We start from the raw sequence: 26,920 nt of genomic DNA on the forward strand, positions 1-26,920 counted from the left end.
AAGTGGGAACAAATCTCCCCTGCTTCCTCTTCTCCCTGCTCCCCCTTGTTGAGACCCGCGCCACCACGATGACACCTGCAGCCATTTCTAAGAGCCTGCCCATACACGAGACTGGGCTACAGCAGTGCCCTGGCGTAACACTCCTCTAAAACACCCCACTCAATAGACACAGCTATGTGGTGATGATGCAAAAGAAACATTAACAGCAGTAACCGATGGGGTATGAACAAACCCAGCAAGGGTTAAATTTGTGTAAGCACTCAGCTTCCTTCATGTCATAACTTAAAGCAGAAATGCGATTTTCCCTTTTCTTGATCCCTTCCAGTAGGAGTTCAATGAGGAACAGATCCAAGATTACTTCTAGGCACTGTGCAAAAGGAAAAAAGCCTCAGCATTGCTGGAGAAGGATAAAAATCACAAATTAGTTCATTGAGTTGCAGTGCTGATAATAGCAGAACTTGGCTAAGAGGGAAGGGGCACTATGACAAACTGCCTTCATTATTAGAGGCTCCCCTGTGTCCTGTATTATTATTAAGCACTGACAATGTGCTCCGCGCGGTTTGAGTAACAAACAAAGGCTGTCCCACCCCAGAGAGCTCACAATCAAATGGAGGCATAAAACTGGAGCCCACTGTGCAGAACTAGAGGGAAGAGACACTTGGATCTTTTTAATTATTTTGTTTCCTGTCTACAGTAAACAAACTTTCCTTGTGAGAAGCATTTGCTTCCAAGCTACTGCTGAATGGCGAGAACCACCAGTTTTAAGTGTCCCTATTTTTAAAAAATGTTGAATGCAGGCACTTTGCTGAGAGTGGATGAAAGTAGCTGGCAGTCCTGCTAGGTTAATGTGCTCTTTGAAAACATCAAGACTCTTTTCCCTAACCTTCTCCAACCAGGGATCTGAAGAGATCCCTTAGTTGTCCCCCAGCCGCACCCACCAGTATGATTTCTCTTCAGATTCAGAAACCTTGAAACCCACTTCTCTTCCCCTGCAGAGTTTATATAGTCCGAATAGCTTCATTACTGTGACTGCATGAAAGCCCTCTGCAACACAAACAGCTGATGACTTTTTCCTGCAGTTCCTGCCTGGAGAGCTCTTCAGCTTATTCCCTTTATTTCACATGAGTGAGGAGGATGGAACTCCACTCGCTTGAGTCTTTGGCCTACAAAATCCACAATACCTATTAATGACTGTGGGGTTTTGTTCACATTAAAGCCCCGTTCAAAACACTGAGCATGAACCGTCCGATGGGAGGCAGCAGGTCTTTGAAAGCCATGGATCATACCCAACACCAGACGTAAAAATGAACGCCGAGCTGTGCATTTGGCCTGTCTTCCATTCAGTGGGGAAGATGCAAGACCATCAGGATCTGGCAATTTCATCACCTTCAGCTCTTAATCGGCAAGGAGACATTGACATATCTGCCTCCTGGGAGGTCCTTTTCCCAAGGGCATACGCTGAGGCTCCAGAAGAGCAGACCTTACCTGCCGGACTTCCAGGCGGTACTTGAGGATGGGATCCACAGCATCGGGCTCCTTCTGTGTCCACTGCAAGACGTAAGAGTAATTCTTGGATTGCTTCTGGCTTAAGGTGGGGTTGGGAGTGTCATAGTAAAACTCTGGGCTGTAAGCTTTTGCTGGAGGGGGGAAAAAAAAAGAGGGAGGAAAGTAAAAGAGTGGGATCAAGGGGAACATAAATTACAAAAGAGACGTGGTGAGAGTGGAACAGCTCCACTTGCCCAGCTCATTCACTTGCCTTTGGCACGCCGGACAGCTTTACTATTGTAGCTGGTGCTGCACTGACATGCCATCATTTTCTGGGAATCACTTCAACTACTGGGAGGGTTAGCAGCCCTGCAGCACCAGTGGGGCATCGCCAGCACCAGAGAAGGTGGAAACAAGTTCAGTTCCCCACTTGGAACCAGCTCTAATCTTTCCTCTCTTGCTTTGTAGTTTAGACTGAGGTAACGGCTTTAAACTGGCGTTTCTCCTGTTTCATCTGCTGCTTTACAGAGTCTCCTGCTAACAAACCCTGAGGAAAGATCATTTGGCCAGTAGGTCATAGGAAAAGTGTTATTTATCTCACAGGGACTGTGGCATTAAAAAGGAGACCTTGCTCCTTCTGCATCTCCCCTGCCTTGGCAACGCAGTGCTCCAGCCCCTTTGTAACACGACCGTCAACTCAACAGCAAAGGGGATGCTGACCTCAGCCTGGGTAAAAACAGCAGGAGCTTTAGCAGGGGTGGAGATGTCTTTTCTAAACCCACGCCTCCCCTCAAAAACAGGGCAGCAGGAGGAAGGGAAACACAGAACAAATGATGTACCAGAGAGAAACAGGATAGTTCAGAGAAGAAGGGATTTCCCATCATTTCCCCAGCTGCTGCTGCCCTGAACCACTACCAAATGGAATTTGAAGGCTACTGCCATGCAGCCCAGAGGCTGATGGACTAATGCACAGGGACAGAAGCAACTCGAGGTCTTACCCACAGCTGCGTTTGCCTCATTTGAAATTACCTTCATTTCACCCTGTGCACTTCAATTTTTGGCAGGTCCTGTCCTGGGCCAGGCAGGAGCTGGACATGAACCCAAACTCTCCTGTCTGGGCTGAGGTCCAGCCTGGACCTGCACAGAGCAGAAAGATGCCTGGGCAGCAAGGGATGCTGGAGAGCAGAAAAGGCATAAACACCATCTCCCCAGGCAACCTGTTGCACCTTTCCACTTGAATCACAGGCCCTGCCATTCTGCATGGTTATAATTAAGCTCAGAAGGATTCAAAGTTTATTTTTTATGAACTCAGACAGATAATATTGATGTTTATTTCCAAGTCCTTTTTTTCTTATTGTTTTTATTGACTTGAATTTTTGCACAAGCAAGAAGTTCAGAACCACCTCAAGACACTAATTGCTGCTTATTCAACTTGTATTGACTGTGGAAGTCAAGCTTCATAATGGATTCCGAAATAAAATCAGAACTGATGATAATCATCATCTTGCATGATATTAATTCCTTATTAATTGACTCCAAGTGGAAATGGAAGCTAATAAAAAAAAGCCTTCTAATGGAAATGCAGCACATCAAGATACTTTTGGAACTTCCTTTCTGGGAACTTTTACCATGGCTGGAAAGTTTTGCCTTTTGCTTACAGCTGACAGGAAAAGCTGAAGGTTATCCACTCCATCTTTCAGGGCTTTTCTGTGCCTGTGGCTAGTGGGAGTGCAGGCGGTGACCAGTATGAGGTGCCCTGCTAACTTGCTTAAGGGGAGAGGGTTGGATGTCTTGCTGTCCTACAAGGACATCTCAGAAAGCTAATCTCCCATCCATAGAAGAAACTAATCCCATCCTGGGTAGATTTATGTACTCTGTTTCCAGTACATCTGGACACCTCACAGTCACAAATGAGTCACTGACTCCCTGTCAGATAGGAAGGTTTATGGTACTGCTCTCACAGAGAAGAAACAGAAACAAAAAGAGACTATGCCGTCCTCCCTGCTCACACAGGAAGGCTGTGGCTGATGGCAATTAAAACTCCAGCAGTCCAGAGTCCAAGCACAGCAGCCTACTCACTGGATTATTTTTCAAGTCGCTCCACAGGCTCAGAAGGCCTAATTGATTCGTAACTGTCCAGGACACAGGCACAGACGTCTGAAGCTGAAAAGCCACCATCAGATATCAGTGCCTTGGAAATGAAGAAGTGGTGCAGGAAAATAAATGCTTGTTGCTTTCCTAATGAGTGTTCTCTAGGGATGAATGCTGCTTTCTGCTGAGGGGATCTTATCTCATGGGCACAGCACGGCACACCAGGTAGAAATATGTATTTATTACTACTTCCAGCAAGAAATTCTGATCCTGGGAGCATTCCCAAGCTTGCTAGGGACACAGTCTGCTTTGGTGGCTCACAGCAGGATATGGTTTGACATCGCTTAGTGACATGAGAGTTGCAAGCACGTGAAGAAAGTGTAGAGAGGGCCAAAGCTCTCAAGCAAAATCCTCTGCCGGACAGGTTCCAGGAAATCTCAAGGGGTGACAGCAAGGTCCTGAAAAGGGGCCCAAACAGTAGAAGTGGTTTGGGCTTCCCCACTTCTTGAGAGCGTCTCAGAGTTAGAGCACACCTGAGCTTTTCCAAACCCTGTGAAAGATCTGCTTCAAAATCAGGCTTCTCTGGATGTTATTTATTCTCATTTGTTCAGCCTTGACTTGAAAAGTAGTATAAATTGGCCCTGAACTGAAACCCCAGTATTTTGTCTGAATTTACTGCTTATTAAGGCAACTTTATTGGACAGCTCTTCCAGAAACTGGTGCCCAAGTCAATTCTGGGGTCATGGGAGAAGCAGATTTAATGATCAGCTGGAGAGGCTAGGTCAGATGTGTGGGTTTAGATGCTATAACTCTGTCATCCCTCTTTGCAGTTCCATGCAGGAGAGAACTCCCATTACGGTGCCTGCTGGATTCACGGAAAAGTGTGAGCAGCAGATCTACTGAGTACTGGTACCTATTCCCAGCTCGTGTTTGTCCTAGCAGGCATCATGAGACACAGATAGATGGGAGACATAGGGAAGGTGCGGGAATACATAACACAGTTCCTGTTTGTTTGTTTGTTTGTTTTTAAAAGGGAAATTAGATGATTTGGAACCTGCTGGAGGGATGCAGAGAGCCGTTTGCTCCCCCTTAGCCAATACTTATCTACGATACAGGCTGTCCAAGCTCGAATGCTGATGGCAGCCTTGAGTTTAAGTCCTGTATCTTTCACACAATCAAACATTGCTAAACTGTACCAGTGGCTGGCACTAACTGCCCCAGGCCCATCCCAGACTTGAAGGACTGCCTGAATGATAGAAGCTGATCTCCCTGTTGGCTTATGGAAGGTCATCCCTTCTGAACATAGTGCCATGCCCAGAGGAGGCAGCAGAGGTTGCCTGTATTGGCACCAGTTTATGGGGAGCAAGCTTCCCACCTCCATAACCCCAATGCGCACTCTGTGACTTACCAGACACCTGGAAGAGGCAGGTGGAGACCCCCACGTCGTTGGAAATGCTGCACTCGTAGCTACCGCTGGTCTCCCGGCTGACACTGTCCACCTTCAGCTCCGAGTAGTCCTGCTGCTCTGCCAGGGGCTGCACCAGAAGGGTCCCGTTGAAGCGCCAGACAGAGGTGGCCACCTTCATGGGGCTGCCCTTCAGCATGGTGCAGCGCAGGGTGACACTGCGCCCCATGCCCTGGCGCACGTCCTGGAAGGCCGGCTCCACCACGGGGGGGACTGGAGACCGAACAGAGCAACAGATGGGGATGCTGTCAGGGAACAGCCGTCTTGCTCAGCACGGTCACCCCAGAAGTGCCTCTGAGGAGACACGCACCTATGATTTCCAAGAGGCTAATTATTTTCTAATAGGAGCAGCAACAGTCATCTGACATCCCCTTCTGACTGGGCTGGGGCCACCTCCCACCTCCCTCCATTTATTAGGTAGGGGTGGCCTTTAGCAAGTACTCATCCCACAGTGAGACACTGCTTGGAGGAGTTACAAAGCCCTGCTCTTCCATGTGAGAAGCGCAGCTCCAGCAGCTGAGCACCGTAAGTTGGATTCAGTCCTCAGATCCTAATCAGGATAACCAGAGTCTTCATACCCAGCATAAACTGCACTCCCTGAGCAGGCAGGTATGCTCCCAAGCAGTTACATCCATGTTCTTCTGGTCAGTGTCTGACAGGGTTATCAGGGACACCATGTGCAGATGGACAGATATGCACTGCCTGTCTCCACAGAGCACAGACGTAAAGGGGTGTTAATAAAGCCTCTCCCCAGTACATCAATACAACACATCAGGGACTGGCTACAGGGACTCTGGGTCCTATTTTTATCCCTGGCAACAACTGCCCAATGCTGGGAGGTGTGTCACATCTCCGTGTCAGCTCCTCTGCCAGTACTGTGAGAATGGTGATGTGTGGCTGCCTCCTTAGCAAAGGGAGGCTACTGAGTCTTGTTCTTTAGCACCTGTAAAAATTTATAGGGACTTCACAATTTGGGTATGGTTGAGGCAGAACAAGGAGAAAGTCTGGACTAGTATTGCTTGGGTTACCCCTTATTCAATGCAATGGCAGAGGACAAATGTCCACAGCCATCTGATGGACATGTTTCACTTGCAATAAACTCTTAATTAAAATGCTACAGCATGGGAATAACCAGAAGCTCTCCCTCTAAAATGATAAAAGCTTCCTGAACGCAAAACAGCTGTCACACTGAATCTAAAACAGGGAGAACAGATTTATAGCAGCTCCAGCACAATCACAACTCATCTTCTCCAAGTTCAAAGCACCTGCTCTTCCAAGAACAACTTCTATGCACTACAGATCTACAAAGCACCTTCCTCCTCTAAAGGTCCGCAGCGCTGACAAGCAGAGTCAGGCCCAAACCCCTGCAATACTGTGTATTGCACCTGCAGTGCCACAGACACAGCTCCACCAGGAACCATGGGTCACACAGCATCCCCACTGCCCTGCACGCAGCCGTGCCTGGAGGGCTCTGGTGCAGCAGTCTCTCTCCTCCCATAGCCCGACCTCTGCAAGACCCACCTACAGCTCTGTAACACTAGCAACATCTCCATCTTCTCCACAAATGAAGGTGCTGCATGCACCACCCCACAGGTCTGCACGCACAGTGTCCCCTCGCCCAGGGACACAGATGCATCCGTAGGTACGCAGCATACAAGCATCCCTTCCACCTGGCAGACCTTGTTTGATAGTGGCTGATGGTTTTCTAGGCACCTGCTCTCAATTCTCAGGCTCTGGGCCCTTTGCTGCACTTAAGTGGATTAAAAGCAGCCCTTGACTAAGCTCACATTGCCGTGCTGAATGGCATGGTCAGCTCATTACAGATGGCTTTGCTAGCAATGTGTCTCTGCGGGTGCTCCGAGCGCTGACTTGCCTTTGGCTCACACGTCTCCCACCTCATGGTGAGAATAATGTGAGAAGTTGTTTGATTAGACCTAGTGCCATGAATGTGTCATCTCCAACCCTAGCTGCTATCCCATTTCTTGGGTCACATCTGCTCCTTAATTGAAGCCGGTAGGGTCTCACATTATAATCAGGGCCAGCTGGTGATGGGGTGGAGGGGAGAGGAAAAGGGGAGAGAAAAGAGAAAGCGAGACTTAAAAAAATGGCACAGCAGCTCCAGATGTACTCAAAGCAATCTTATCTTATGAGGAGAGAGAGAGGGGTGGGAGAGCAGCTTCCCTCACTGCACCGAGCTGGGACAGAGGGAGAAGAAAGGTGTGAAACTAGGCAGCGAGCCCCCCTGCAAGGACAGACGCTGCAAGGAAAGTGGCCCCTGGCCCCCACCGAGGGAGCGTCTGGGCACGGTGAAGGTCACAGAGGAGCAGGGCTGGGACACACCAGGTGCCTCCTCTAGGTCACAGGAACAGCAGGGTAGCCAAGGATGCACAAGATATTTAATCTTCTTCAGCTGAGAAATGGGATTTACTTGATTTGCACTAGGACAGTCCCTGGGCCTATGTTACCACCTTGCAGAGGGAATGTCTGAAAGTGCCTATAAAGTACAAATTGATTAAGTTTTCTCCTCTTGTTTCTGGCACTAGGAAACCTCCAATGAGCAGTAACTCTGCAGGTAGTTCTGGAGTCCCTGGGTTTTCCAGAGAGAGAGCTGAAGCAGGTCATCCCGTCACTGCAAAGGATGCAGTATGATGCCAAGGGGCCGCTATTCCTGAAGCTTGCCAGCAGATATGAAAGCAAAGCAAGGTCAACAGCAATTACAGAGCCAGACATGAGCTCTGGCCTCCAACGCCTACAGGGGAGCTCATGCTTCTTCAGTTAGGTTATACACAAAAGGGAGACCCACCACCAAGGCAAGGATTCCATCTGCAGATCCCAGCAGATAACAACATGGCTTTTTCTAATCCCTGGTTTAAACACAGAAGAAAGCTTGTTTAAATGAGCTACTGTTCCAGCTGTTCCAGTACAGCTGAGGTGGTGATGGTCTCAGAGCACAGACTTCCAACACGACTCCTGCGCAGACACTGTTAGGGAGCTGCAGGAAATGATCAGGATTTTCCAGCTGCTTCTAATACTCAGAGGGAAGCGGCATCCCCGCTGGCTACAGGAGAGCAGTATCTGGCTATTCTGGCTCTCTAAGCTGTCATGGTGCTCTTTGGGGAGCTTAGGTATCAGCCCCAGTTTTTAGCCCGGTTCCAAAGGCAGGTCCTTGTCCAGAGGCTCCTCAAATGCCTTCCTGCATCTCCCCCGAACTCCATGCGTGCAGCTGAAGGGCTCTTTTAAGCAGCAGCCATGTTGCAGGCAGCAGGTTGCTACATTTCAAGAAGGTGAAAAAACCTCTGCATATACAGGGCTTCGGGATCCCCAGGTAAGAAACACAGCAAACAAATATAGACTATTACTGTTTTCTCTCAGCACACAGCTTAACTCTAGAAGAGATAGCCGGCAGGAGGAGTGATGGAAGGGGTGAAGAGGGCAGCACATTACCATTCTAGGCAACATTGAAGGAGCGAGGCTCCTCCAGCAACCTTGTTAAGATGCAGCTGCTGTGAAACACAAGGCAGGGCAGCCTGCCTTTGCAGCAGAATAAGCTCGTTAGGAGCAAATCAAATCAGCTGAACGCAGGCAACCTACTCCAGTGTGCCAGGCACCCTAAAGCAAAGCTGGGCTGTAGGCAGCTCCCTTGCTGTGAGCCAGAGCAGATGCTCTGCACTGAAGGGTTGCTAAGCCAGCACGGTGTTCACAATGAAGGGCAAGAGCAAGGGAAGCAAAACAGAGGAATGTCAAGTGTTGAGGGGTGTTGCTTTGTGCCCCAATAACCTCTTATTTTCTTGGTTTCACTGGAAATAACCAGGACTGAAATGCTTTTCCTGCTAGACGAGCGAGAAGTGATCTCTGGTCAAGTCTGTAAGTATTTGGTTTCAGTCTTTTTTTCTTAGCCTTGAGGAGGGGAGGAGTGTTCTTCCTTAGAAAAGCCGAAGTGCCTGCAGGGGAGACCACAGTCTCCTTGCACTGTTACTGTGCTGTCCTGCTTGGGCACAGGTCAGGAAGGGGTACTCGGTGATCCCAGCAATGTTGTCAGAATGCTGCAGGTTCCCATCAAATTCCGATGCCTTCAGAAGGCAGCGATGCTTCTTTCACCAATGATAAAGTCAGAGCATTCCAGGATGGCAGTGATGCACTATGGAAAGTTCTTCACTTGTGGAGTAAATAAATAATAAAAAAAATTTAAGGTTTTGTTGCGTGGTTGGGGTTTTTTTTAACTTTAAAAAATGGAGATGTCAAGAGGCTGCTCAATCTGATATGGATGAAAGGCAAAGAAAGGTTCATATTGGAGTGGACTGATGCACAGAAATCAGTAACAAGCTTAAACACAAATCTGCAGAACAGGGAAACACGGAGCGAACAGACCTCGCATCAAGAGCTCAATTCTTGCCTGAGAAGGTCAAAAATCCTAGACGCCACAGTACAACACTACCACGCAAGACACATGCCAGGTCTGCTTTCCTACCATAGCTTGAGGACTTTAAATAGCAGAATCTGGTCAATGCCCAAGTGCTGGCTCATTTTGAGAGGGCTGTCAGAGCTGTGGAGCTCACTCATAATCTGCTTTCTGACCCACAGGCAGCCCTTTCCTCCCCGTAGTCACCCTGACCAGCGGCTGACAACAGCCAGCTCTGCAGGTGGTCAGCTGCCCACGTTGTACCACTGGTCTATGCGGATGCCACGCGTGGCTGCACTCCCATTTTCCTACAGGGATTTACTTCCTACAATGCTTCCTCTGCTGCAAAGAGCACCATGGCGCAGCAATGTCTGGGCAGAGGAGCAGAGGCACAAGCAGAAAGACAACTTGGCTGATGTCACACGAACTAGCAGCATCAGACAGAAACAGCACAGGCGCCCCATATCCTGACCCACGCTTCAGCCCTCATCCCAGGCTTCCTGCCCTGTGATAAACACCCTCTACTCCACCCTCCAGAATCAGTCATCATTTACATTTTTATTTAAATCTAGAATGTGCAACACGTAACACAAGTGATGAAAATAGCAAGCCTTGCCAGATTAGAAAACAGCTTTATTTTCAGCTGCTCTCATCACACTGCTGAATGACTCCTTCCAAGCTTAGCCATGCAATCACAGTGCCAGTGGGACTCTGGCTTGTGGTCTTCACCTTATCCCCCCTGTGAGAGCTAATTGACCACTCACTTGCTGTATTAACATTGCAAAGGATACAGAGATAACCTGGTATGAAAGACTGCACTGTGTGGTTAGTTACAATTAGCAGCTGTGTTTCATTATCCAAAGTGGTTAACGACACCAGGCAGTAATTTCTCTCTCTGGAAAACAAATCAGCACAGGCTGCTATTAGGGCCTTATGAGACCTATATGACCCCATCCAGCATCCATTTAAATTCTGAGAGGTACCCTTCTGCAGTCATAGTGGATGCAGTCTTCTCTAGGCAACCAAAGCAATCCCAGCAAAAGATGTTGTTCTTATCCAGCCCCTGGTCCCATAATCCGTGGTAATAAAGATGTCACAAGCATCAAAGATACTGCACCCCTGCTTTTACAGCAGGTAGAAAACTCATAGTTTCAGCTCCAGGAGAGGCCCAGAGCTCTCTATGCGAGCAAGTGGAAAGCTCTTTTATTGTCACAAGGCTGGGAAATCACAGCTAAGCAATTCTGTCCCCTGCAACAGCACTCACACCCCAAGAATACACGTTAGGCACCAGCAGTTTTCCATGTGGAGACAAATATTCAACTCATATTTACAAGGCCAGTCTCATCTGCTTTTTTCTGAGAGATGATATAATTGAGTAGTTAGAAGAGGGGAAATGGACGAAGGCTTGCTCAATCTATTACAGCTAAAAGCCAGAACTTCTTTCTTTCATCTTCTATGTCCTTTGCCTTTGCACTTCACTCTCCCCATGTATAAACAGAAAAATCGTTTATTTGTTGTGAACTGCTTGAAAGCCAAGTTGCAAGTATAATTTCAAACAAAACAAATTTGTCTGAGTACATTTTCTGCTAGACAAGTGGGTGCAGGGGCCGAAGAAGCAGGGCTCAGAGCAGAGAAGGCTTAGCTTTGTGCAACTTGACTGCTCTTAAGAGAAGAGCAAGTTAAATGTATTCACTACCAGTTTTTCTGCTTTCCTGTTCTCTGAACTTTCCAAGCCAATTAGCTCAACCAGTCTTCACCTTGTTTTAATAAAGAAGGACTTAATAAAGGATTTCCTCTTCTGCATGATAAGCTGTGCTGATTAATACATGAGACCCCTAGCTCACTTTACAGAGTGCTTTGAAGAAAGTCCATCTGAAGTGGGAGTTGTCAGACCTTCTGGCTCACAGATATGCCTCCTCAAAAAACGATCTGTCCCAGACAAGCTGGAACTCCACTCAGACTCACTGCCCAATTAATTCAAGCTAACAAGACTCTACAAAGACAAGTATTCTCCTGCAGTGTAAAGCCACCTCCTTCCCATGCCTCACTTACCTCCAAGTGCCTGGTTTCGAAACAGTATGCTCCCCTAATTGAAAAAGGTAAGTGGGAAAAGATGGTATATGTACAGAAGACACAAACACGTTTGTATGTGAAACGCATGCTGATAATCCTCCCTCCACCCACATGCCACCCAATTAGCATAGTTACGCACAAGGGAAGTAAAGACTGAGAGAGTGGGCATTTCGGAACTAGTACCTTCAAGTGCGGCCAGACCAGTATCGTAACCCAAATCTAGATATACATTTTTTTGCCACAGACTAACATGAAAATATTGTCTCTAGTTCACAGACAGTTTTGCTAGTTACAGCATGCTGAAGCAGGATGATGGCTGGGGTGGATCTGGGTTCCTCTTGCCCACACACATACCCACAAGAGGGGAACCCTCCCATGCGTAGCATTGTCAGACCACCAGCTCTTCTCAGGTTCTGCCTCTCTTTTCTAGAATATAACAAGATGTCAGCTCATACCCATGCATCTCTTATTACATGCTTCTGTTTAACAAATTGGGCTGGCAGTGACATGCTGCTCCCAATAGCATATGAATAGTTTAGATCCAAACATTCACTAACAGTCAGCCAATGATACTCCTTCCCCAAAAGCATCCCATATGCATTAACTTTTGGCAGAGAACCAGTTATCTTACTCCTCAATAATTCATAGGTAAGCTACTCAGCTGGGTAGTTCTGGGAATAAAGCAAGTCATTGCCAGTGCAAACTAAGAAAAAGAAGAAAAAAATCTGCCCGGAAAAAAGAACCAAATAAGATTCTTCTTCCAAAACAGAGAATCCACATCTTTCCTCTCACTTCAGAGTTTATCACTAGTTTTTCTTACCAGCTAACCCAATTCCCTTGCTGCAGTTTCAGCCTACTGCAAGTCCTCCCCATAGGTATTTTTATGTTCTAGTAATCAACTCTGTCCTACCCCTAGTAGCCCCCAACCTCAATAAATACTAGGAGAGAATTCTTAGTCTTCTTCTCCTCTCCCCAAGTCCTTGACAAGATGATTTTGACACTTTATATGTGCATATATGTATGTACACATATCTTTACAATTCCTCTTTCTCTCCTTCCTCTGCTTTTCCAACAGCAAAAGCACAGCTTTAGTTCCTATTGAGGTTTTATTTTCTTTGGGAAAAACCACTGTCCTAGGGTTTTAAATGCCAGGGGAATCACACACAAGAAGTTGGGAAAGGAAAAAATAAATGAATCTACAGCTCTGACTCTCCTCACATGCCTGGCAGAGACAAGTAGGGCACCTCAGCCTATAATGGGGCAGAGATCAACAGGTACCAACTGCAACCTTGTGAGCAGAAACAGAGCCGCTTGGCCCATCACAGCAGAACACATTCCCTGTGCTTCCAGCCACAGTGTAAAGATGGAAAAATGGAGGGAAAACAATGCATCTGTGTGTTTATCATCCTAAGATAGGTTCTCCACACTCCTGAGAAGGATTTGGAACAACTGAGAAAGGACTGATCACCCCCCCCCCCCCCAGGTTTGAGAAAACCTGGAGCTAGCTGGAACAGGACTTTATAGCCCAAATTTATCCCATCTAACTTCAGGCTCTTCACTGAGGAGCCCAAGTTAGGAATGTCGGCTCCCTCCAAAACCAGTGAGTGAGACAGATATCTCTAGAGGACGATTCAGATGGTAGGAATCCCTAGCTGACATCACCTCCCTCCATCCTGTGCCTGCACGGGGAGCCTAAGGTGATCCCAGCCCTCACATCTCTGCTAGGCGGGATGAATGCAAACCGAAGGAAATGCTTGTGTGACACCTGCACAGAAGTGGCCAGTGCCACCCCTCTGTACGAACCTCTCCAGGAACTCTTCAGTGCCTTGTTTGATGAGTTTATCAGTGAACTGAGTTATAACGTGCATCTGAAACTTGGGCAGCATGTCCTGCTTTTGGACAGGAGACACCTCCTGTGTTTGCGTTGCTGCATGCCACAATGGAGCTACTCTGGGAAGGAAAACAGACACCAGCCTGCACCTTCCCCATAGCAAATGTAGTGATAAACCTTTGGACTCCAGACAGCATCCAGCTGGTGCCACCACTAGGGCTTGTGTCCCGAGTATGCAGCTGTCACCTACAAGGAACTGAGGACCTCACCCACAACCAGAGGAGCTACCAGGCAGAGGCGAGCGCTGACTCCAACCAGCAATCCAACAGCAACAGCCTCCTATTCCACCACCAGCTGCCTGAGCAATTCAACTGCCTCCACACGTTTAGACCCTTTTAACAAAACAACTGAAAGTTAAGAGCAGGGAGGCTGCAGGAGAGAGTGTCTCCGACAACTGCAATCCTGTCAAAATAGGGAAGAGTCCCTGCTTTAGAAATGCAATGATTTGTCAGGGCCACAGGTGGTCAGAGCCTTCTGCTCACAGCTGGGCTACAGCACTACTTTACCTTCTGTTTTCAGTTTGAAAGCTAAATTGGGAGCACTAGATGATCCCTCCACAGCTGCTTTCCAAACAGGCAGGCAAAGCAAGAGGCAGCATAGCCAAAAGCAGAAATACTGTTTAAAAAAAAATCAGACCTGCTCTAATGATGGGTTGGTGGGATCAGAGCTGGAAAGGGGAGAGATCCAAGCCAGAAAGAGCCTGGTAGGGGAAAGAAGGCCATCCAAGGCAATGAAGATAATCAATTATTAACCAGCATTCCCAAATATGTTTACTTTGAATTCTTTGTCTGTACTAGTAAGCAAAAAGGATGCATGTGGCAAAGCTAGACCAGGAAGAGTTAATACAGTGATCCTCCGCCTATCTACAGAGTGGGAAGAGGACAGGCTTCCCCAATACAAGCCAAGCTCTTCCTCAGCCTCTCCTTCAGGCCTAGCAAGGAATCTGGACTAAAGAGGAAGAACTCGGTGCAGAGCAGCACCCAGTTCTCCATCACTTCTCTATCCACTGTCTTGGAGTTCTGCTGCCAATTGTTTAATATTGTGCTCTGCTAACTGTCATTATCACCCCATTTTTCCATCCTTCACCCGTGATTGATCTTGATTCATCTGAGGAAGATGACGACAATGAAAACGTAACTGTTCAGAAAGAGGCTGAAAGGATGCTCAGACTGAAAGATTTATGGCAAACGTTCAGTCTCATAGATGAAGCAGCTGAGGTCAACAGATATCAAAGCAATTTTTCCCATAAGAATTAATGTAACAAGGGGGGTGTGGTGCATACAGGAACTTAAGAAATGCATGCAATTTAAAAGCACAGGAGCAGTATATATAACATAGAGAAAGGAGAGGCAAGAACATTTTTTACTGTAAGCATTTTTGCTGTCACTCTCTGGATGGTTACCTCTTCATCACTGTCATCATCATCTTCAGATGAATCAAGGTAGATCAAATCAATCATGGGCGAAGGATGGAAAAATGACGATAGGTTCAGGCGGTCCATCAGATGAAATGGCTGAGGTCTTTCAGAATAGTGATGGGCTCCAAAAAGCCAGCTGCCAAATAGCCACCGACTCTGCCATTTGAAAGTCCTGTCTTCCCCCTCCATCCTTCACACTGTTACCTGCATGCATTTAAAATGTGTGAATTTCATAAGTGCCTGTGCCCAACTCCTCCTCTGTCTATTAATTATGAAAAAAATGCTTTATCTGTCACATCAGTAACTGTCCTAGCTTTTCATGAATGTATCCTCAATGAGTTGCTGGTTGCCGAGACTCATCCCCCTACACCTTACTCCCAAACCTGCCAACCCCCTACGGAGACAGCAGAGGATTTGGCAGTCCCATTTATTCAGGCTTGGGTGATAACACCCGTCTCAGAGAAGGGCACGGACATGAGCTGTGGAGGACTTGCTCCCCCACTGGAAACCTCATGTCTTCCCTCTGCATCGCCACTCTGTTTCCAGAGGAGCGCCGCTGCTGAGGCAGGCACAGCCCTGCAGCCTTCTCTGTCCCTGTGCTAGGAACAGCACCATCACTTCTGACAGCCGCAGGTGGTGTGGGCTCCCAGAAATTGCTCTCTGGGGCTCGGGGTCTCCTCTGCAGCAGAGGGTGCAGGAAGGAGGCCAGTGGCAGAACTGGCAATCATTCAAGGACAGCAGCCTGCTCCCTCGACCTCCCCATTTGGCTATCAGCTCTGTCCCATCTCCTCTGGACTTCAACCAGGAGAGGGAAATTTATTAACAACCCCGCTCACTGGATAAATCTGCTCTGACATTCGATTTTCCAGGCTGCTTCCGTGGCTGACCTCAAATCGGGCCAGCACTGCAGGAACCATTCAGAGGAGCGGCATCCCTGTAACATGCGCACATGCCGACTTCATGCAGATGCTTTCTCATGTTGACTGACGAGGACTCAGACTGCACCAAAGGCGATATGCAGGACAAGTGGGAATCACATACTCCATTTCTTCTGATGCCTGGATTTTGGTCCAACAGATAAATGCCTGAAGCTGATTCCATAAAATTTCCATTGTTCACATTCCCGACTCTTCTGAGACCCAAAAGTAAGGCCATTACCTTCCTCATTCTCACCCACTGCATCAAGATCTGAAACTGGATCCTGGCCTGAGTCAATCCATCAGCGATTATCAGCCCGAGGGGTTGTGGCAGCACACACTGTAACATGGCATCCTGCTCCTTCCAGTCTCTTCATGATGGATAGTAACACCTCCCAGAATCCGACACCCCAAGTGAAAAGGACATTTTAAACAAATTTCAGCGATGTTTGCTGAGCCATCCCACTGTGGTGGGCAGAAAGAAGATACAACTCTGTGTATAGCTCTGGAAGGAACCTGTGTGGACTTAAATCTGGGAACATCTCTGGCTAAATCTGTGATAAAAACCAGAGATGATGGAAAGACAGGCTTCTCCATGTCCTGTTTGTAAGACTCCAGCTGGATTTGTGTACCCTGATCTGAATTCATCAGTGCAAAAATGGCAGAATAACAGACTAAAAACAGATCATAAAAATCTTAAAAATGCCATAGAAAGTAGGAAACGATGGGGGAAAACTTCACCTAGCCAGGCTTTTGAGGGGAAGTTTGTGATAGTATGCTGCAAACAACAGAGAAGATTAAATTATTCTGTAGCTTCCATGCATGTATTGCCTATGGGAATACAAACACAAATCAATCGGGTCAACGTAAGTAGATGAGACCTCAGAACAAACAGCAATAAACCTCTTTATTCCTCACTGATTCCAGAAAAAAACTCATGGAAGATGAATGTCGGATGTAACTTTACAAGTTAAAAAATGAATGATGATTAATATAGTTTTATGGGTCCTTGGCAGACAAACTGGGTAGTGTTTGAGAAAGCAACAAGAAAAGTAACTATCTTGTCATAACATCCTCAGGCACTGGAAAGATCCTGGCTTGCTTCCACACGACAGACTAACTGAAGATATAATACTATTCAAATGCAGCCCACATTAAGCAGATTAAAAACACATTAACCGAAAGAGTTCAAAAAGAAATTTTAAATGGGTGCAAGCACCACTGAGATCTCTCTAGTGAGAGGGAAGCCTTCTCTAGTAGACCTCTCTAGTAAGATCCCATACGACCTCTTAAAACTGTTGCTACTTCACACCTTCATCAAGGTCAAAGATCTCTCCAGCAAGTCGGCACGGCTAAACCGTACCAGTTTTAAAGGCCCCCCATTCAGGCTGTGCAGCCAACACCACACATAAACACCTGTGGTGTTTGAATGACCTCACGTGCATTTGCAGCTGGGGTGACTGGACACAGACTTTGGCACAGCTCTGGGATGTGGCTTGTGTTTTGCTTCTTTCCCTCCAGCACAAAGGCAGAGCTGAAATGCCCAATAACTTACGATACAATCCTTAAGTGCCTTCAGATACCAACATTTGCAGAGGACACAAAATATGCAGCAGTAAATAACATACTAGAGAGATACCTCACACGGGACAACTGGGTTTGCTTGATGGAATGGGCTTATAGTAACTACATTCAGTTTATCTTGGATAGTCATTGAATAGTTTGGGTTGGAAGGTACCTTTAAATTTCATAATGTAAAGGTCTGGAAAGAAAACTCTTGAAGAAAGAATGTATCAGTCTTGTTAAGGAAGAGACCAGGACTCCAAGAGGAGCCTGAGTCTATGTAACCCAGTGAACATCAGCTTTCAGCTTAATTCTGTAGTTCAAAGATGTCCAAATCCTTGGATGATTAAGCCAAAGCTTACTAAACATATTGTGAGATGGGCATCACCTCTGCACCCGCATCGGTGTGATCATTTTTTAAAATCCCTTTAACACAGGCGACCACACTGCCAGAACGATCTTGAAAAAAACCTAAGAAGAGGGCTATAAAAATGAATCAAGGGCTGGAAAACATGCCTTGCGGTGAACGGCTAAAGAGACTTTCTGGATTGCATACTGAAAAAAGGCTAAGAGATTACTTGTTCTGGTGTCTGAGATTACACATGGAAGAGACCACTGATAACAAATAGCTCTTTATGTGAGAAGATGAAGGCATAAACAGAGCTTGTAGTTGGAAACTGAAATGAGACAGACTTAGATTAAGTCATGACAGCTGAACCATGAGCATAAAAAAGTGCTGAGACACACACTGAATTCTCTGTTACTTCAGTCTGGGAGTGGACGCTGCACTGAAAATGTACAAATAATCCAAGTTTACATCTGCAAAGACAAACACACCTTGTTCCTCAGCTCCAGTAATGAAAGAGACTAAGCTTGGCATGTAACTAACTCTCCTGTCTAGACAAACAGCACAGAATGGTTAGAAGGAGATTCAAAGAGCATTTTCTTTCTCATAATGATGATGAAGATGGAGTCCCAGCATTTTGGGTAGGTGGATTGGAGCACTAAAGCTTCTCCAAATGTTATTTAAAAAAAAAAAAACAAACACCCAAACCATTACAGAATCTGTCTTTCCTCCTCTCTTTAAAACCTGTATGTAGTTCCATTAGCATCTTTTCATTTATACATGTACATTGGTTCCTAGAAAGCTAATCAGAATGAAAACTTGCCCATTTACATGCATCAACTTGGCTTTTTGCAAGGCCTCATTACAAGCAGCCCAAGGGGAAGAGAAAAATCCCCAAACCACAAAAACCCATTTTGTGTTGCTCCGTTTTCCTCTTACACAGCCAACTGCCACCGTCTTCTCATCCCTTTAGACCCATTATGCTCTTTGCAGCAAACCACCTTAGATGGAGGGCTGCTCCCTTCTCCTCAAGCCCCAGTTCCCCATTTTACAGCACACCAGGACGCTGGCTAAAGGGCCTGTATTATGCATAAGCTATGAACTGCTCAGAAAATACCAGCAGATCCAGCACTATTAAGCCGACCTGTAGTGCATTAAGTTGTTATTAGCTACTGTATTCTAGTTTATGATTAGGACAGCAAAATATCTCTTTGCAATCAGCACTTGGTAAGGAAAAAAAACCCCAAGGCTATCGTTATTTATTGTTCTCGTGACCTCAATCACAGCCACAGTCAGGAACCCCGTTAGCTTTGGCACTCCAGCCACCACCTCCCATCAAATGCTTGGCTCAACTGGGCCCAGAGTTGTAGCGTATTTGCAACAGATGAGATATATAGCGCTCATTTCATCAGATGTGAGAGCAGGCCACGACAGATCAAAGGCCTACAAAGGGTTGGCTGCAATGGCCCTCAGTTGCCATTCTTTCTTTAACCAGCAGGGATTTATCCCAGATGCTTCTTCACCACAGAAATGGAGTGATTTTCAGTCTCTTCTACCTCCCATTCATCCCCTTGCAGCTTGGCAAATAAGCAAACAGTCTCAGAAGTCAGCTTCTTCCCAGTCAACACTAATGAAAAATTTCCATGGTTTCCTGTGATCACCACGACCCTAGAAACAAGGACTCCAAAATCATACAAAATGCAACAGGTCTGCACACAGCTAGGAAATTTAAGCACATCTGTCAATTCCTGGGGCCAATGATGGTTTGGTCGGTTCATCGCCGGGTTCATAAAAGAAAACCAACTGTTTTACCTCAAGTCCTGGAGGCCAATTAAATTAGAATCAGAAGCAAAAGCTGGGACAAGGTAGGAGTGTGTGCACACACATGCTTATTTGTGTTTGTGACAGAGAGGCAAAGAGGAATGGAAATCAGGAACTATATGAAGTGAAATAGGGTGAGAGGAGTGCGTGCTGGAAATGTGATCTCTGCTCATCGAGAAAACACTGGTTCCTGGCTTCCAAGAAAAAAGTTTCTTTCTCAGAGAAAACTAGAAACTGAACAGTCATTTCTCCACAGAATGCTCCAAAAGGCCCCTACGCCCTTCCTACAAACCGAGCCCTCAGCCTCCCAGTACAGTTTCCCAGGCAATAACTGGCAGCAAGAAGACCTGCTGGGATGTAGAGAAGCTCTGACCTAGTGCCAGGGTGCAGGGAGTGGTGAGGAACAGCATGGGAACCTGCTCCTGCACTCCTCATAGGTGCTCCTTGACATGGTTTATGGCCCAAAAATCACGGGAGAAAAGCAAAGGTACAGGTACAATGCCATGGCACCACAAAGATCTCTCTGGGAAGGAGGATGGAGAAAAGAGTCTCTGCTCCCCTGCCACAGGTCCTGTGTCAGGTCTGATGTGCTATGCTCCCCTGCAGGTGTGGACAGCTGTTTTCACTTCTCTGTGCCTCAGGCTCTTGTGCAGAGCCTGAGAGTTGTCATGAGAAAATGAATTGCTTTTTTGCCTGCTTGGTGTCTTCCTGGTTCCCCTAGTGAGCTCTGGTCTGTGCCATGTCAGAGCTGGGAACTCAACGTGCTCGGGTCCTGGTCACTGAGAGGCAGAATTTGATAGGGACAGGGCACTCCCTCCTTTCCTGTCCTGTGACATCAGTCTTAAAATACGAGAACTGACAGCAGTTTTCTAACTCCCTCCACCTACCTTCCTTGCCCCATGTCTCCTGATGCCAGTGTTACCACATATAGTACATGCCTTCCCAGATCTACTTTGCTGAGGTGTCAGCTGCAGCTCTCTCTTTTGCTAGAACAAATACGCAAACCTTCCCATCCTCTTAGCTCTCCCATCCCTAGAGTTCTTCACTAGCTTCTCTCTTGAAATATAGCCAGTACACCATACCCACACAAGCAGATACCCTCTTCTCCTCTCCCTAATGTATTCCCGATAAACTCAGATCCCAGTCCCATCCATCACCTCTGGCAGAAAATATCCCACCACACTCCAGGATCCATGGCCCTTTCTCTACCTTGGCCCAGTTTCCACATTCCCTGGACACATACTGGTGCTGCAGAGACCAGGAGAGAAAGCTTGGCAACAGCTGCCATGCCAAGCTCGCCATCTCTGACCTGCTGACTGGAGGTAGCGCGCAGCAGAAGTACTCCCTGTGTTAGAGAGGAACCCGTGTTACAGCCCCACGCAAACAGAAGCGGAGCCAGGACAAGGTCTCCCTCCAGCCAGGCTGCCTCAGGGCAGCCTAGGTATCACCGGCTGTATCGCCGTTCAGAGATCTTTGATACAAGGTGGTTTACTACAGCCTAAACCCAAAGAACAACAGGACACAAAACCAAAGCAGTTTCTTCAGGATGGCAAGACGAGAAGTACTGGGAAAGAGCCTGACAGTACTTCAGAGCAGTATGCTCCTGTGCCTTAAAGACAAGGACACGCTCAGGCAAGACACAAATATGCACAGCTTTGCGGGATGCCCAGCACAAAGCGAGAGGACTCTGGAGTTGTTTTTTATCCCAACAAGCTGTCATCACAGAACTGATTGTTGGAAGGGACTTCTAGAGATTTAGTTGGGTTGGAAGGGAGCTCTGGAGATCTAGTCCAACGCCCCTGCTAAAGCAGGTTCACCTACATTAGGTTGCAGAGAATTGCATCCAGGTAGGTTTTGAACATCTCCAGAGAAGGAGACTCCACAACCTCTCCGGCAGCCTCTTCACGTGCTCTGTCACCCTCCAGGTAGAGAAATTCTTCCTCATATTCAGTAGGAACGTCTTGTGTTGCAGTTTGTGCCTGTCGCCCCTTGTCCTGTCACTGGGCACCACTGAGAAGAGCCTGGCCCCATCCTCTGGACACCTGCCCTTGAGATATTCGTAGACATTGATAAGATCCCCTCTCAGCCTTCTCTTCTGCATGCTAAACAGGCCCAGCTCTCCCAGCCTTCCCTCATCAGCGAGATGCTCCAGTCCCCTCATCATCTTCATAGCCCTCTGGTGGACCCTCCCCAGTATTTCCCTGTCCCTCTTGAACTGGGGAGCCCAGTACTGGACACAGCACTCCAGATGCAGCCTCACTGGAGCAGCGCAGAGGGGGAGGATCACCTCCCTCGACCTGCTGGCCATGCTCCTCCGAATGCACCCCAGGGTCCCATTGGCCTTCTTGGCCACACAGGCACACTGCTGGCCCACGGGCAACTTGCTGCCCACCAGAGCTCCCAGGTCCTTCTCCGCAGAGCTGCCTTCCAGCAGGTCAGCCCCAGCCTGTGCTGGTGCCTGGGGTGATTCCTCTCCAGCTGCAGGACCCTGCACTTGCCTTTGTTGAACTTCATCAGGTTCCTCTTTGCCCTGCTCTCCACCCTGCCCAGCTCTTGCTGAATGGTAGCACAGCCTCCTGGCGTACCAGCCGCTCCTCCCAGTTTGGTATCATCTCCAAACTTGCTGGGGGCACCCTCTGTTCCTCCATCCAGGTTATTGACAAATAAGTTAAATAAGTCCGGAGCCAGTACTGACGCCTGGCTATGTCCTACAGGGAAAATAGCTGCCGCGGCAGGAAAACATTAAAAGGAGTGTCTGAATGCGAACAGTATGAGAAGTGGTGTTCAGCCGTGAAAGGGCCACAGTAGGTGAGCAATTGTCCACAGAGGGATGACCAAGATTGTCTGCCATCCACCATGTCTATACAGCTCTTTTCTCTCCTTTCCTGACAAAACCGTAGAGCTTGGATGTATCTCTCTCTCTTGATAAAATTAAGTTGCTCTTCCTGGAGAGTCTGGCCAAAAAACAGGATAATGGCAGCTTATGGAAAGTGTATTTCTGTCTCCTAACAATATCTGAGAAATGGATTAGCTGATTTAGACCAGTTCTTTTCTAAGCAAACAAATTCATCTCTCCAGGCAAGGAGCTCTCACGCAAGCTTTTACTCAGCCTATCATTACCGCCACAGAGGTGTTTAAAGATGAGCAATGAGCTGCACAAAGGCTGAACGGTAGAGCAGGCACAGGCTGCAATCTCAGGCAGCAGATGCAGGTGTCCTCTTTAGGGAGGGCTCCCACATTCCTGATGCACGTATCTGGGTATCATCCTCTCTTCTTTCACGGTCATTTAGCCAGGGTCAGTGAGGAGCCCTGCTGGTACTTTGCACCTGACGTATGGTGCCACAGATAGAACGTGCCAGCTTTGCAAAATCTGCTCCCCAGCCTCCACTGCTCTGGTGAACTCTCCCTGCCAGCTGGGCCTTTTGCTTTATGTCTCCAGTCTCCTGTATCTCCTGGCCACTGCAGCCTGCAGACACGCTCTGCCAGACCAATTTCAATCAAAGAGGTAAAACAGAAAAGATCTGGGGGCACAAGGGAGACCCGGTGAGTGGCAGCGCATGGGAACCTTCCCCACCAGGCAGCAAGCAGAGAAGAGACCAGGGTCCTGCAGACCTAACTGCTACACACTGAGGGGGGGAATTCAGGCCAGCCAAAATTCATGCAACCGCTTTACCATGTAGAAGACTTTTCCCTCCAAAGCTGCATACACCAAATGCAAAAAAATCAGCACTGGGAGTCCTGGGGTTGCTCCACAAACATAAGGGTGGTCACAAAGAAGGTTTTAGCTAAGCATTCTTAGCCAACCAGCTGGCCCCTCTGTGCCACAAGGCTTGCAGAGAGGTAGGGCCAACAAGTCCCAGACAAACAGAAGCCATCCTCTTTTCAGCTACATTTGGTAGTACAACCCCATCGTAAGACCCAGTCTTAAACTGCTGTAAGTGCAGTCACAGCCCTCATCTGCCAGGCCCCAGGACCAATAGATGGTAATTGTTAAAACAAATCTGAGGCTTGCTAAGCCTCTGTTGTTACTGTGCTGTGAACCGTGGCCATTTGGGTTTACAGCCATGACAGAGGTAAAACCGATTCCTCCTTCAGCCTGTCCTTAGACTGACAACTCTAATTAGCTGTTAGCAGCCCAGGCACTGGGAAGTGGAGTGAGCAATCCTCACGCTGCATCGCTGAGGACAGGGCTACGTGCACAAACACAAGCTCTAAGCAACTTAATCCCAGTCACAATACTGCACATGGAAAGTACGCTGACAATCAGGAACAAAACTCTCTGCTCTTAACGCGGGGTGCAGCAGGGCTCGATGGAAACAGAGAAATAACATGTATACTTTCAGCTTAGTTACACAAACCTCTGCACAATAAATTGGGGGATAATCTGGGAGGATTTCCCATCAAAGTGGAACCTAACAACCAGGTCAGGCTTTGTTCAGACTTGTGGTTCGAGGTCATGCCCAGGACTGCAAAGGATTTTCTTCTTTTCACTAATGAAGGTCTTCAGGTTTGCAAACACTGAACTTGCAGAAGGCACAGTTTTCCCATGGCTTTGAATACAGACACACCTCCCCCAGAACATCAGTTCATTCTTGTGCCTCTGATAGTCTAAAATGAACCAGAACATCCCAGAACTCTGGTTAGTAGGAAAGCCCAAGGCTTCCTTGTCTTGGGAGCAAGACCTGTGCCGTGTAGAACAGCAATACTGAAGCATGAATGGAAGGGCAGGAAAGCCTCAGCCACTGCAAGTGTAGAAAAATCACTTTCTACCCCCATGTTAGCTCCTGAACTGCACTCATCAGCTTGGAGGAGGGTGTCAGGATGGACTTCACTGATTAAAATAATTTTAAAAATGTAAAACAGTCACTATTAATAAACACACTCAGAAATTAAACCAGCCAAGCCTAAAATTCTTAGCAGATGGCTCCATACTCCAACTCACATGGCCAAGCAGCAAGACCGACAAGCCAGCTCAGTCACAGACATGGGTCAGCTCTGGCCACGTACAGTCTCATTTCTCTTGGACTCCCTTCACTTAGGCAGGGGGAACTGCAGGGAGCACTCAGGAGACAAAAGACCAGTCCTAGCCACGCTGCAGAAACATCGCCGTGCCAAGAGCATGTCTCAAGAGCGTTTTTAACGGAGCAGTTAATATCCAAGCTTATGTTTCAGAGCGGGCAGGGCACCAGCAAAAAGCACTGACATTGAGCTATGGCTTCAACAGTTGATCGAAACAGTTTAATGCATTTCCATTTCCAGTTGCGTGGATCCAGCAATGCTTCTTACTTATTTACAGTATCACCCACTCCTCTCCTCCCTGCTCTTCTGTTTGCTACACAGATAACAGGGGAAATTGATGCTGACTATTGCCCGCCTGATGTACAGCATTGCCAATAGGTTCAGCAGGATTTTAAAGAGGAATGAGTCAACAGTGTGTGACCAGGAATAACATTTGCCAGTGTGTGAGCTTGAATAGGAAAACATATCTGTGCCCACCTGAACATTAGTTTAAGTGACAAGGGCAACAGATGCCCCAGCAGGACACGTTCTGGCTGCCTTCCAGGTTAGGGCAGAGTCAGACTTGCTGGTCACCAACCCTATGGCAATGCCTATGTCTACGACGATGCAATGGTTCCTGAAGTCCCGTTAACCATGAAAACTGCCCCTCCAAAGAGAACATCAGTCTACTTTCCTGACTACACATAATATTCACTATGTTTTGAAGATAAAGCACAATAATCCCCCCGCCGCTTAATGTGGCAAAACTCTTCCTAAGGGCAATAAATGTAATCCTTTGGAGATAAATCTCAGATGATTGTGGACTATTATTCTGGATCCAGAAGGGGCCGAATTCACAGGCCGTGTTACTCCAGGAAAGGAGATAATCAGGTTGATTCCTTTTCTACTTTTTTTTTCCTGCCAAGATCTCACCTGCTGTGTGAACCAAAGATGAGAAACGGGATCATCTTTCAGGCTTGACTACCCAAAACAAGGTCAACTCTACGTAAATACCTCCTCTTCCTTCTTCCTTTCTTTCTCTGGGCACTTACAGAGACCAAAACTTCTGCCAAAGACAAAAACGGCACCAGCAAATGTCTGCTTATCCAATCATCAGAATTGGGAGAACTAACAAACATCTCTCAACAAAAGAGAGGGGTGCTCTCCTACCAGGCCTTGGTGGCTATCCAGAGGGAGAACCCATTCAGGTGATTGAGCAAGGGCCTGAAACAGCAAGTAGTGAGTGCTGTGAGGGAGGATATCCCTGTCTGTGGGAAAATACTGGAGTAAGTTTATCAGGGATCAGCACAGGGCTGAGCTGGAATTTGGCTGAGCTGTGCAGTAGTTTATGACATGCCGTTCAGGACTGACAGAACATCAGAGCTGACATGGTATCAGTCGAGCAGGATAATGTACTGGGATTTTAATTTACACCACACTGTTATAGGAGGCTATAACGGAGCAAATGTAATACTCACCCTGATAAGACAGTAATCTCAAAGGCCAGTTCTAGCAACAGCTAGAGTTTAGAGTCACTACCAATCTTTGTAATTCATGGAAATAATATTTTGACCAGGCTTTTAGGATACATGGCTAATGTATTTTTTTTGCAATTTGTTGTTATGTATTTGCTAAATTTGTATCTGGGTAGGATCTTTTTTAGTGATCCACACATACACACTTTCTTTCCTCCTTTCATACATATTGCCTCAAATGACACTTTGTGTTCCAAAACTCAAGAGTGCTGCACATTTTCAAGCCGAGTGTGTCTTACAGCCTTACGCTTTCTCATCTACTCAGGGAGATCCAGTCCTGATTTTAAACCCACCTCTGCAGAGGATTCATTTTTCTGCTAAGATTTTCTTCAGCGAATACCTGGTTCTGAAAAAAGCCTTGACAACAGCATCAGCAATAGCACTGATATTATTAACAACAGCACTCTGCCCTTCCACTGCTATTTTTTTTTCAAGATTTCAAAGTGCTATGTTTATTATGCCCCACAAATCCTTGAAGAGATGGGTCAGTTTTATTCCTGTTTTGAAGATACGGGAAAAGATGACAAGACACTGCCACTTCAAGTGGCAGCCAGATTCCCAGGAGTTCTGACAAGCTCAATCTCTTGCTCTAGCCAGCGTGCAACATTTCTTCATCCCAACCACAAAGCTATAAGGCTGCAAGCACTTTCATGAACTTATTAATCTTCCAAAGCTCTACAGTTCAGACCAAGAAGTCCAGGGAACAGACCATCCAGCCTGTCAAGAGAGCTGATGATAGACAATTACAGTTCATAAGATAAAAGGAGAGCAACTTTCTCTGCTTGCAAAATACAAAAAAAATCATAAGACGACCACTTTTTTTTTTTTTTTTTTTTTGACAGCTGACTTGTTTATTTTGTCTTCTTACTCTTTTTCCACTGTTGCAGTGCTGCTGGCAAAGCTATTTCTGGGCTACTTT

General features: G+C 47.0%; 1 protein-coding gene across 3 annotated transcripts in view; it reads right to left on the reverse strand.

Annotated features, from left to right (window-relative positions):
- The window catches only part of MDGA1 (MAM domain containing glycosylphosphatidylinositol anchor 1), a 154,486-nt gene that overhangs the window by 56,417 nt on the left and 71,149 nt on the right, over positions 1 to 26,920 (reverse strand). For all 3 annotated transcript variants that reach the window (XM_040612262.1, XM_040612261.1, XM_040612263.1), the window contains exons 9-10: positions 4,985 to 5,254; positions 1,486 to 1,637 (exon numbers count right to left, since the gene is read on the reverse strand). In XM_040612262.1, the coding sequence (XP_040468196.1) occupies positions 1,486 to 1,637; positions 4,985 to 5,254 (422 nt within the window). The remainder of the gene's footprint in view (positions 1 to 1,485; positions 1,638 to 4,984; positions 5,255 to 26,920) is intronic.

Source organism: Falco naumanni, chromosome 12 (assembly GCF_017639655.2).
Source record: "Falco naumanni isolate bFalNau1 chromosome 12, bFalNau1.pat, whole genome shotgun sequence".
Taxonomy (NCBI): domain Eukaryota; kingdom Metazoa; phylum Chordata; class Aves; order Falconiformes; family Falconidae; genus Falco; species Falco naumanni.